The sequence below is a fragment of the Drosophila takahashii genome, chromosome X (assembly GCF_030179915.1).
Source record: "Drosophila takahashii strain IR98-3 E-12201 chromosome X, DtakHiC1v2, whole genome shotgun sequence".
NCBI classification, from domain to species: Eukaryota; Metazoa; Arthropoda; class Insecta; order Diptera; family Drosophilidae; genus Drosophila; species Drosophila takahashii.
Genome location: NC_091683.1, coordinates 18413005 through 18425167, shown reverse-complemented (window position 1 = coordinate 18425167; position 12163 = coordinate 18413005). Strand labels below are relative to the sequence as shown.

At 45.3% G+C, this 12163-nt stretch overlaps 5 protein-coding genes across 5 annotated transcripts; 3 read left to right on the top strand and 2 right to left on the bottom strand.

The window, feature by feature from the left end:
• Positions 1 to 340: 340 nt before the first annotated feature.
• Positions 341 to 1431, top strand: LOC108060828 (28 kDa heat- and acid-stable phosphoprotein). Its single transcript, XM_017146721.2, has one exon. The coding sequence runs from the start codon at positions 543 to 545 to the stop codon at positions 1188 to 1190; it is 648 nt and encodes a 215-aa protein (XP_017002210.2). The 5' UTR covers positions 341 to 542; the 3' UTR covers positions 1191 to 1431.
• Positions 1432 to 2391: 960 nt separating this feature from the next.
• On the bottom strand, positions 2392 to 3385 carry LOC108060834 (ribosomal RNA small subunit methyltransferase NEP1). Its single transcript, XM_017146728.2, has 2 exons — positions 3147 to 3385; positions 2392 to 3078 (listed from the first exon to the last, which is right to left on the bottom strand). The coding sequence occupies exons 1-2, from the start codon at positions 3312 to 3314 to the stop codon at positions 2488 to 2490; spliced, it is 759 nt and encodes a 252-aa protein (XP_017002217.2). The 5' UTR covers positions 3315 to 3385; the 3' UTR covers positions 2392 to 2487.
• Positions 3386 to 3493: 108 nt separating this feature from the next.
• On the top strand, positions 3494 to 5578 carry LOC108060932 (tetratricopeptide repeat protein 17). Its single transcript, XM_017146879.3, has one exon. The coding sequence runs from the start codon at positions 3556 to 3558 to the stop codon at positions 4954 to 4956; it is 1401 nt and encodes a 466-aa protein (XP_017002368.1). The 5' UTR covers positions 3494 to 3555; the 3' UTR covers positions 4957 to 5578.
• Positions 5579 to 6491: 913 nt separating this feature from the next.
• LOC108060933 (rhythmically expressed gene 2 protein) lies at positions 6492 to 7393 on the bottom strand. The gene has a single exon (XM_017146880.3). It carries the CDS (start codon positions 7361 to 7363, stop codon positions 6623 to 6625), a length of 741 nt encoding a protein of 246 aa, XP_017002369.2. The 5' UTR covers positions 7364 to 7393; the 3' UTR covers positions 6492 to 6622.
• A 534-nt stretch (positions 7394 to 7927) lies between these two features.
• Positions 7928 to 12119, top strand: Usf (upstream transcription factor usf). The gene is made up of 2 exons (XM_017146873.3): positions 7928 to 9177; positions 10167 to 12119. Exons 1-2 carry the CDS (start codon positions 8222 to 8224, stop codon positions 10435 to 10437), a joined length of 1227 nt encoding a protein of 408 aa, XP_017002362.2. The 5' UTR covers positions 7928 to 8221; the 3' UTR covers positions 10438 to 12119.
• The last annotated feature ends 44 nt before the right edge of the window (positions 12120 to 12163 follow it).

Below are 12163 nucleotides of genomic sequence, written 5' to 3'. Positions count from 1 at the left end.
CAAAGTTGAATTTGAATAAGGCAAATGGGATGACCAAAATAAATAAAAAAAATCAGCTGTTAAATTAAATTGAATTGTTTTTGATTGTGTTCTTCGACTTAAATATTAATAAAACCCTGCTTAAAAACCTGATACATAATGCAATTGCAAGACAAAATGATGACTAAAAATAATTTTTAAAAAGGCAAAACTTGTAAGAAATTCTTCAATTAGAAATTAAAAATACATTCCAATTAGAAAAATGTATTCATTTTTAAGCTTTAATGGCAATCGATGACACTATCGAATCCACGCGATATTTACTGTAATCGATACTGTATCTGGTATATAAATACCGAAAAATCATCGCTGTTTCTCCACCTCCATGCGAAATAAGTCAAATTTTTTTTATAGCCAACGTGATTATATTTAGCCTATTTTCGAGGGATTCGACGGCTTTAGCGGTCGTTTAGCAAGGACAAGGAACAGCCGACGGCAGTTAGCAAGGCGGGAATCGAGTCGCGAGCAGGCAACCCCCCAGATCAGGCCGTAGATCGATCAGCATGCCACGAGGAAAGTTCGTCAACCACAAGGGCCGCAGTCGCCACTTCACATCGCCGGAGGAGCTGCAGCAGGAGTCGGAGGAGGAGAGCGACCAGACCAGCGGCTCGGGCTCCGAGAGCGAGGAGAAGGCGGGAGCCGCCAGTTCCTCCGCCAAAGCCAAGGCGCCAGCGCCCCGAAAAGCCCCCCAGAATCGCAGCCAGAAGGCAAGAAACGCGGCGGGCGGAGCAGCCAGTTCCTCCGACTCCGAGTCCGGCGAGGATTCCGACGAGGATTCGGAGGGCGAGGCGCGCGACGCCAAGAAGGGCGTGGCCTCGCTCATCGAGATCGAGAATCCCAATCGGGTGACAAAGAAGGCCACACAGAAGCTCTCGGCGATCAAGCTGGACGACGGGCCGCCGGGCGGCGAGGGAGCCAAGGGTGGCGGCCATCCGAAGCCGGAGCTGTCGCGCCGCGAACGGGAACAGATCGAGAAGCAGAAGGCGCGCCAGCGGTACGAGAAGCTCCATGCCGCCGGCAAGACCACCGAGGCGAAGGCCGACCTCGCCCGCTTGGCCCTCATCCGGCAGCAGCGCGAGGAGGCGGCCGCCAAGCGGGAGGCCGAGAAGAAGGCCGCCGACGGCGGCGCCAAGAAGCCGGGCGCCAAGTAGAGATGAAGCATCCCTCCCTTGAATCCAATCCAATCCAATCCAATCCCCTAACCCAGAATCCCCAGAAAATGCTACCCATTGAGCTCTCAATCCCTGGAAAACGCAGGACTATTATGGCAATTAGTTAAGCATAAATTAACGTAACACACACACACACATTCAAAATTATTCAAGTTTTCTAAGCCTGTCTTTTGTAACTGCAAATTATACAAAAATAAACCAACTTATTGTAAAAAGCAAACGCGGTGGGCGATGGGGTGATGACCCACAATCTGATATAGATAATCCGGGCGCAATCGGTGTGGGAAATGCGTCTTCTTTGTTTCCGACTGCACTTTCAGTCAGGGAAAATGAAAATAGAGGATTGCTAGGTTGTTTTAGATCTGTTTTAAGTGGAAACTAAGAATAATTTTATATATTTAGATGAGTTATATAGAATGCCAACCATTTTTTAATTTGTTATATTAATCATATCAAAAATCAGGCAATATTAGCTAGAAATATATTCAAAGTAATGATTTTCTGGAGGAACCATATCATCACAATCCCTATTTTACCTTTTGTAATGTTAAATCAGTTGAATCAATCAGTTAGGAAACAAGAAATAAGCGATTTTACTAGTCAGTCAAGGAAAATTAAAATTGAGGATAACAAGCTTGTTTTCTGGTTAATTTATATCTATTTTAAGTGGAAACGAAGAATGTTGAAATATTAATCACATCAAAAATGAGTCTATATTAGCAAGAAATATATTCAAAGTAATGACTGAGTTCAAAATTAAATAACTTTCTGGAGGAACCTTATCATTACAATCCCTATTGTACCTTTTTAATGTTAAATCAATCAGTTAGTTACTTTTGGAGGAAACAAAGCATATTTAAATGTTCAGATAAATCATTTATCATAAATGTCAACCATTTATTAGTTTGTATTATCAAGTATCTATCAAAAATCGGGGAATATTACAGCAAAACAAACTATATTAAAATGGTTTTCAGCATTTATATTACAAGTAATAAAAAGTAAGTTTTTCTGGAGGTACTTTATCACTACAAATTCTATTTAACCTTTGTAATCTTAATTCAGTTTGTAGGATTGCAAGAAATAAGTTATTTTACTAGGGATTGCATCGTAAATATTATAAAATCCAGGTCCCAGTTAAATTCGCTGTACTAAAGATATAAACACAGACATGCAGTCATTAAAATTCCACAAAATTTTATATAAACCAATTTAAAGAATATATGGTAGACTAACTACTAGCTATGACTAAACTATAGGACAATAATCAGCGGGCCTAGACCACGCCCCACACCTCCTCGAAGGCGGAGCAGAGTTTGGAGCACGCGATGGCCGCCGACAGGGGGTAGTTGCTGATGGAGAACAGCTCCTCGGTGTAGTCCGTCTTGAGGACGCCGTGGGCAAAGGCTCCGATGACAATGACCACGGGTTCGTCGTACTTTTCGCTGCCCTCCTCGCCATGCGGCACCAGATCCCGGCAATTGGCCACCAGTTTGCCGGAGAAGCTCATGGCGTACTTCTTGCAGCCGACTGGCACGTGATCCGTAATGGGATTCTTGATCACACTCATCAGTCGGCGGGAGGAGTCATTGGCGCGAATCTGGAACTTGTGCAGCAGTTGGACCATCAGACCAGCGAATCTCTTGAAGGTCCTGGGAATGCGGGTCTGCGGATTGATTTCGATCAGCACATTGTGCTCCGTGCGCACGAAGACCTGCAGCAGACCGGCGCGGTTCAGGGGCGAGTCGAAGAGCATCAAGAGGCACTGGTGGGTGATGTCCGGGCGACAGGAGCCGGGATCCCTTTGGTTTTTGCGCATTATCCCCGCATGATCGTCGCAATTGAGCAGCTCGAAGGTGTTGTGTACCTGGGGGTTGTATATATCTATAAGGATTCCCTTTCTATATATTATATATATATTAGTTTTGGACCCACCTTCACCGTCTCCAGTTGGGCTCCCTCCAAAACGATTATCAGCCGCTTTTCGGTGGCATTCAGATGGAGCACCTTGAACTGCTTCTTGTCCAGATCGAACTCCGGATCGTCCGCCTTGCGGCCCACAAACTTGCGCTTCCTGTTGATGGTCTTGCCCTGGCCACCCATGATATATTATAGAATCCAAATATATCACCTAGAAATCCGCACGTTTTTTCGAAAAGCAGTTTCAGTATGACCCTAAAGCGAGCTCCCTAAAATACCGCACTCGAAATATACCAAATGGAAAATATCAATAATATCGATAAGGTAATCGCTGTTTTCCCACCTCTAAGGCGAGTTTGTTTTTTTTTTTAAACAAACCAAAAACCAAATCTTGGATTCCCGATTCCTCCTCCGCTCCTCCAAGATGCGCCCGTGCCCCCTGGCACTGGCCGTGCTCCTGGCCGTCCTCCGCCTGCTGCTGGCCTGCAACCACTGGGTGCTGCGCGAGGAGCAGATCGTGCCCAAGCTGGACTCGCCCTTCCACATGCGGGAGCCCAAGAATCTGGCCGCATTTCTCGAGCAGATCAGGTACAGCGAGTACGTGGAGCGCTCCTACCTGGACCTGCTGCGCAAGCGGGAGCAGATTGTCGAGCATCTGCGCTTCTCCATGCGCTTCGGCGAGGATCTGGCCGAGCAGGCCAAGTGCGCCATGGACTACTACATGCTGGAGAAGCGCATGTCCTATCTGAAGATCACCCCAGAGCAGCTGAAGAGAATTAATCTGCCCGATCAGCGGCAGCTGCACGTGCAGAAGAGTGCCTCTGCGATGGGCCTGGAGCCGGTGTGCAGTGACTACCACCGGTTGAGCGTCGGTCCGGCCACCTATGATCATCTGGAGAGCTTCCGGCCCGAGGTGCTGGCCGCCGCCTTCCTGGAGCGCGAGCACGACACCAATGTGGGCATGGCCACGGTGGAGCTGACGCGACGCTTCGCGGTGGACGGACTGCAGCACCATCCGGCCTCCTGGAAGTTCCACACTTTGAGCTCCTACTACTGGCGCATGCGGGGAAATGCCCGCGAGGCCCTGCCCTGCGCCCGCCTGGCCGCCCTGCTGGCTCCGCCGATATTCAAGGACATACCGCTTCTGAGTCTGGGCACCATACTCTTCCGCATGGGCAGGCTGGCCGATGCCGACCTGATACTCTCCGCCGCCGTGGAGCATGCCCCGCAGGTGGCCGAGAACCATGTGGTGCTCGCCTCGGCGCTGGCCATGAAGCACGACTTCAACCGGTCGCTGCAGCACTTCGACGAGGCCGAGCGCCTGGATCCCAGCACGCTGCCGCGCACCCAGCAGGTGCGAAACTTCATCGGCTGCCTGGAGAACCTGACCAAGAAGACCTCCAAGATGTACAGCTATGTGAAGTACATGAAGAACGAGGTGAAGGAGTTCAAGAAGCTGAAGCAGCACATCTCGCAGAACCACGAGCGGCTCATCCAGCAGCAGCTGCCGCTGGGAGCGCGCCGTCTGCTCGGCCTGGATGCGCAGACGAACAGCGACGATCTGCATCGCAGGGGGCAGTACTGCAGCACGCGGACGCCGAACGGCTCCGATGAGCCCGTGCTCTTCTGCGACTTCTACTCGGACATGCAGATGCGGCTGGAGAGCAAGGACGTGGACATCGAGGTGCTGGAGCGCGATCTCAAGGCCAACACGGACGCGGTCATCCGCCAGGTGTCCACCGAGATACGCAAGCAGTTCAATCTGGAGCAGCTGAAGGCGGCCAAGGCCCAGATGCCCGCCAAGGCCACCAAGCAGGCCACATAGCAGCGGTGAAATGGCAACCAGATGGCACATTCCTGGTCACAAACTAGCTTTTACTCTTAATCTGTATAGTATTTAGGTCTGTGTGCGAGTGCCGTGTGTGTATATATCAACCGAGATGCTGAATAAGCCTTCAGGAATAGTTTAATCGGACTAGGCGTTTAAGCAGGCACGTTCGAGCGGAGGTTTTCGTTTTAAATCAGCTAAAATAGGTAAATAAATGTGCATTTGCCAAGCCATTTTTCGTCAGGTCACTAGTTTTACACTTTGAAAGCATTATATTTGCAATAAGAAGTTCTTTAAACATTCAGAAAGATTTTAAAAATTGTATTTTTCACTTACTGCAAGTGACACAATTAAATTTCATTGCCTTTTCCAAGCCATTTTTGTCAGTTTGTCTAGTTTTACACATTAAAACCATTATATTTGAACTAAGAAACTGTTTAAACATTCAGAAAGCTTTTAAAAATTGTATTTTTCACTTACTGTGGCTGACAAAATTAAATTTCTTAGATTTTAAACCCTTTTGATAAGTTAAATTAAGGAAAAAAATAAGATATCGCTAGCAATTTGACACATTCGATAAGAATTAAGTGCCGAATTTCTTGGATTTTGATTGTAACTACCCATCGGATTTTAGGTGAAATCGTTTTCTTTATATTCGATTTAAAGCCACATTTGATTGGTTACAAATTTTATTTATTAGGATATAATTAGATTTAGGCCAAACTTAATTGAGGTTTTAAAAAAAACAAGAAAGGAAGCTACCTTCGGCCAGCCGAAGCTTATATACCCTTGTAGATAAAAGAATACTCACTCGGTGCAGTTCCAGGGATTCCAGATTCAGCGTTTCGATTTATTTCAATTTTGTTTTTAAGTAGTCAAGAATCAAAACGCCTACTTCCTACAAAGTTACAATGAATTTTCTTATATTTGTTTGGGAGCCTTAAGATATAGTGGTCCGATCCGGCTAGCTCCGACATATGTACTACCTGCAATAGAAAGAAGACCTTCGGGAAAGGTTCATCGCGATAGCTTTAAAACTGAGAGACTAGTTCGCATAGAAACGGACAGACGGACAGACAGACAGACGGACAGACGGACAGACGGACAGACGGACATGGCTAGATAGACTCGGCTATTGGTGCTGATCAAGAATATATATACTTTATGTGGTCGGAAACGTCTCCTTCACTGCGTTGCAAACATCTGACTGAAATTATAATACCCTCTACAAGGGTATAAAAATGTAACCAATCAAATGTGGCTTTAAATCATATTTAAGAAAAACGATTTCACCTAAAATCCGATGTCTAATTATAGCCAACAAAGCCAGGGATTCTATTAAGTTTATTATTTATTATTATTATTATTACCACTGTTAGTTTATAGTTTTTAACTATAAGTTAGCATTAGATAATAATAATAATAATAATAACCAACAAATCCAAGGATTCTATTAAGTTATTTCTGGGTTCTTCCTAGGCTAGAAATTATTTTACTGTGTTTAACCTCCCTCGAATGTCCCGAAAAGTATATAGAATGACGAGTATTTATATTTAACACTAGTTTTACATCCTGTTCTGTTTCTTAAACTTACAAAAAATCTACAAAATAACTACAGCCATGAGCTAATCGAATCCTGAGTCGAGTTTCGGCTTTGGGTGCATCACCATTCGATCTGTTGGGTCTTTAAACCCTCTAGAAGTTTGGATAAAGTGGGAAAGGAGTGCGGGTTGTCTGCGTCATTCACCAGCAATCCGCTCCAGCCGCAGTTGCGAGCTCCCTCGTAGTCCAGGTCCAGTTTGTTGCCAATGTGGAGGGCCTGATCCGCCGGGATCTGCAGTCTCTTCAGGGGAATCTCGAAGATGCCCGGATCGGGCTTCATGACGCCCGCCTCGTAGGAAGTGAGGATAAAATCGAACTGGCCCGCGAAGCCCATGGCATCGAGGACTTTTGGCAGCGAGGGATCAAAGTTGGAGATGATGCCCACGCACTTGCCGGCGCTGCGGACGCAGTGCACCAGTTCCTGGGCGCCATCAACGTGATTCCAACAGGCGCTCGTTCGGAAGAGCGTAATTAACCGCTGGCCAATCCTCTCCAGCTTCTCGGGCGACGCGTCCGGATCCACACAGCCAAAGGTTCGGCTCACCAGCTGCAGCCACCACTGCTGCCAGTCCAATCCCGGCGAGAAGCGTCCAAAGTTCGGATGCTCGCCGCTCATCGCCTTAAATTGCTGGCGGAAGCAGTGCTCCAACCGGCGGCGGTCCACTCCGGTCACCCCGAACTCCTCCGCCGTGCGGCGGTAGTGCCGCAGCGGATCCTCCAGGCGGAGCAGCGTGTCCGTCACGTCGAAGGTCACCAGGCGAAAGCGTTTCAAATTCGTAACCAATTGCGAAGTCAACGACATTTTGGCCGCCAGTGTGGCGTATACGTAATACTGGGTATTTAAATACCAGCCATTACTTATACGCAGTGGGTATTGTTGAGTTTTGAGAATTTATATTTGTATTTTAGCTAAAATATAAACAATTGTTGGTAATGTTTTTTTATTTTTTTTAAAGTAATATTCTTTTTCTGGTCAAAAAGATATTAATATTACATGTAATATTATATCTTGTAGTTTTTAACTCCGAAAAAGTATCAAGTATTTTTTTATTTATTTGGGCCTTTAAAGTTTGAACTTACAATATTTTTGTATTAACTATATCCTATGGATTCATTTCTATAGCTGTTTCATGTAAATAAAAAATTAGGAAGGCAGTTTTTCCTAAAAATGTAGTTGTTTTTATCAGATTTGGATTTAATTTATTTTTTTTTAAATTTGCCTTTATTTGCTAATTCCGAAAATGGAAAAAACGGTTTTTTTAATAGTTTAGTTTTAAAAGTTTTTGAAAATATACCGAATCTGGTATTTTCGCGTTTCGCAACACCTGCCGTGTGTATTTGTCGGTATTTATTCGCTGCCCGCCGACGGGCCACACTGAGCCAAACGAAATTTTTTTGTTACTAAAAAAAAATCAACAAATTGTATTGTTAAATGGCCGTGCGAACACGAACACACAGAAATCCGCCGCAGCGCTCGATTCGGAAGCAAATCCTCGTGGCAGTCGGGAGTTAATAATCCGCAGATCGGCCAGCTCGGGGGATACACGCCATCGGTATCCGCATCCCGCAACACCATCCAAAGAAAGATCGGAGATCCCGGGAGGATCCAGGGTTACGTGATTCTGGCTGGGATTGGCACTGGAATTGGATCGATGCCACGATGAATGTGCGCAAGCGGCCACGTCTGGAGATGGAACTGGGTGCCAGCGCCACCAACACCACCACCACCGCCACCACCTCCACCACGTCCTCCTCCGTCAGCATGAGCAACCTCATCGGGAATCATCACCACACGGCCGACTTGTCGGAGGCCCTGGTCAGCAGTACCTTCGCCAACGGCCACCAGAGCCTGATCCTCACCAGCGCCACGGGCAATGCGCTGATGGGCAGCCAGGGCGCCCAGATATTCCTCACCATTTGCGGGGACGAGAACTCGGACGACTCGCAGGAGTACTACGCCATCAAGCAGGAGCCCGGCTCCGACCTGGATGTCCATTCGCTGCTGCCCACCAACCTGCAGCTGCCCACCGGCTGTGAGATCTATCTGGTCAAGGACACCGCCAGTCTGGTGGGTGAGCCGCCGGCCAAGGCGGCCATTAAACTGGAGCTGGACACGCTGAGCGAGAAGCCGAGCCGTCCGAAGCCCCAGGTGATGACTCCCGCTGCTGCTGCTGCTGCTGCTCCCTCGGGTAACGCCACCACCACCACCAGTGTCCTCTACGGCTCCCACACCCACGTCCAGGCCCGATCCCAGCCAGAGGCCGCTGGCCAGACGCCCAGCAGCAAGCTGGAGGCCTACAAGAAGCGCGACGACAAGCGACGGGCCACGCACAACGAGGTGGAGCGCCGGCGTCGCGACAAGATCAACAGCTGGATCTTCAAGCTCAAGGAGATGCTGCCCAGCCTGAGCTCCAGCTCGGGCTTCAGCGAGGCCAGCACGAGTCCCAGCACCAGCGGCAGTACGAGTACGAGTGCCGCCAGCAGCAGCAGCAGCAGCCAAGCACCCAAGGGCAATCCCAGCAGCTCCAGCGGCCGCACGCCGCCCAACGACTCCAAGTCGCAGATTCTGATCAAGGCGTGCGAGTACATCAAGAGCATGCAGGGCGAAATAGACACGTGAGTGGGGTCATCGTTGCAGAGGGAAACCGGGAGAGCCGAAAAGGAAGTCTTCTCAAGCTGTAGGTTAGGTTATCCCCTTTGATTTGGCTTTTAAACTGCCATTATTAATGAGTTTTTGATCATAAATAATAGATAAGTTTTAATCTACGACTATTTAGGTATCTTTTATTGTGTAAAAAGAATTTCTAAGTTTATATTCTTTATATAAGTTTATATATAAAGTTACTTGGCAGTAGGTATACGTATTTAAAGTGCTGATAAAGGAGATATTAGCTGTAGGACATTCAAAAAAGGTTTTCCCATTTGATTTGGCTTTTAAATTGCAAGTATTAATCGTTCTTTGATCATAAATAATAGATACGACTATTTAGAGATCTTTCGTGGTATAAAAAGAATTTAAAAGTTTAAAATTTAAAGTTTGTTTACATAATGCCTGAGATATAAAGTTACTTGGCAGTAGGTATGCATATTTAAAGTGCTGATAGAGGGCGTATTAGCTGTAGTTTCCTACAATAAAGGTTATCCCATTTGATTTGGCTTTTAAACTGCAATTTTTAATCGTTCTTTGATCATAAATAATAGATACGTTTTAATAGTAGTCTGTTTTCTACTATTAAAAGATCTTTTATAGCTTAAAAATAATTTCTAAGTGTATATTCTCCCTCTCCAAAGTCAACTCCAAAGTTTGTTTACATAATTCCTCAGATATAACCGGGGGAATAAAGTTACTTGGCAGTAGGTATGCGTGTTTAAAGTGCTGATAAAGGGCGTATTATCTTCGGGACAAACAAAATACCCCCGAAGCGGTTATTTTTCGCCGCTATCTCATGCAAAATGAGCTGGACTCTCTCGAATGTCCCCCGGTGATTCAAGGCTTGAAAATGAGACTTTCATAATAATCTTGGCCTGCGGTTTCCCCCTAATGATCACCGAAACTAAACAAACATCTCAATTTCTTGATTTCTTTTGATTTCCACCCACAAAAGGCTGCGTGACTGTCTGCGGGAGGCGGACGGCCTGAGGGCGAGCAACCAGGCACTGCGCGAGGAACTCGACCGCCTGAAGAGGCAGCAGCAGCTCCAGGAGCGCTTCCACACGGCCGGCGGCAGGTCGACCTTCAACGTGACCCTCAACTCGCTGAACAGCTCGGCGACCAGTGATCTCTTCGAGGGAATCGACTCGACGCCCAACCTGTCCGCCGTCTCCTCGCTGGGATTCAGCAAGCGGGGACTGCTCATCAGCGATTACGATGAGTAGAAGGCATGGGAAATGGAGGCAAAATTATGGGTGGACCGATATGGTTACGGGTTACGGGAAAAAACAGAGAGAACGGAAAAAACGGAGGCGGATGGACAAGCGCTGGCGCCTCCATAAAGATATACGCCCATCCACCAAAGAATGACGTGCAACGTACACGCAACGCAACACACGCAGTACAATAAACGGACATGACGAGTGATTTCTTGTTATCGCCACTCTGTTATGCATATGTTATATAAGGAAAGCATATTACATATATGTATGTATCTATATGCAGTCGAACTTGGGTGACTCAAGCCAAGTTGTTGGCCTAACTGCTTTCGAAAAAGCAGCAACAAAAAAAGCTGTTCTCAATTGAGTTTAATTAACAAGCTGCGGCGCAACAGCTGCTTTTGTATGCTATAGATCTGGTATTGGTATTACTCCTGCCCTCCATCCTCCTCCTCCTCCAAAATGAGCCCCCAAAAATAACGATCTAACGAATTTGTACTTGGGTATTTGATTTACATATTTAGCCTTAAGTTCGGGGATATTAGATCACAAAGAATATTGTTGATAAGAAGCTTTAAAGCATTTTCTGTTTTTTTTATGTATTTCTTCTTTATTACGTTTATTAAATATATTTGTTTGTTTCGATTTGCCCAGCGAATCTACAACTAAGCTATTTTTCTGTGTTCATTCGGTCGCAACTTTCGCTTTCAGTGTGGATTTCGTGCTTAGAATAATATACATATATTTTTTTCAAGACGTCAAGTAAACAGAATTATAATAGGCAAAATATCATAAACAAATTGAATGGCACTTCCAGCTGAAAGTCAAAGTGAGAACTGAAATAATAAACATATTCAATTTAGTCTACGATTTGTTATACGAGAATTTAGCCCTAAGTCCGGAGCTCCGGAGCTTGAGTAGCAAAAGTTCGATTGCGTAGTTGTCAGGTCTTTTTTTTATGGAGTGCACACAGATCCTCATGCAGTTTGCCATCATTATATACCTATATATTACCTAGAAATACAGAACTAAACCTAAAAGCGTTAACGATACCTACCTACTTGCATATATACCTTGAACTAAATCATATTTGGAGCATGTTTCCATGCTTGATTTTTCGATTTTATTGTACTGTTTCTCGCACTAATTACCTACGGAATAATGTAACGAAATTATATTGTATCTAGTTATATCGTATATATATTATATACATATACATATATATAAATATAAATATAAATATAGAGAGACAAGTGTACATACGTAGTGCAATCGATAAGAGAGTGGGCCGTGCGCACCGTTACAGATAAAACGCTATTGTTGATAAAGAATAATATTATATTTGAGCATAAACTTGTTGTGAATGTTATATCACTGTTTTCGATATACGACGCTGTTTCAGAAGTATACAGATACAGAACAAAGTGTTTTAAATACGAGATAATTTTTAATACTTAACGAAAATGCCAAATGCCAAAAACCGAACACAAAACACTAGGATTTGGGATTGCGAGATGAGATGAGGGAATTGCATTGTTTGACCCATAGCCGAAATAAATGGGAGATGGGCTCTTGTGTTACTTGTTGCTATCTATATACAGTACATTACAATAATATCACATTTCTGTCATTTGACAGCTAATAATTCTATTCAATTTCAATAAACGAACTCAGTAATGGTTAACACACACACAATCAACTTCTTATTCAATGGAACTCCCAGAATGCGGGC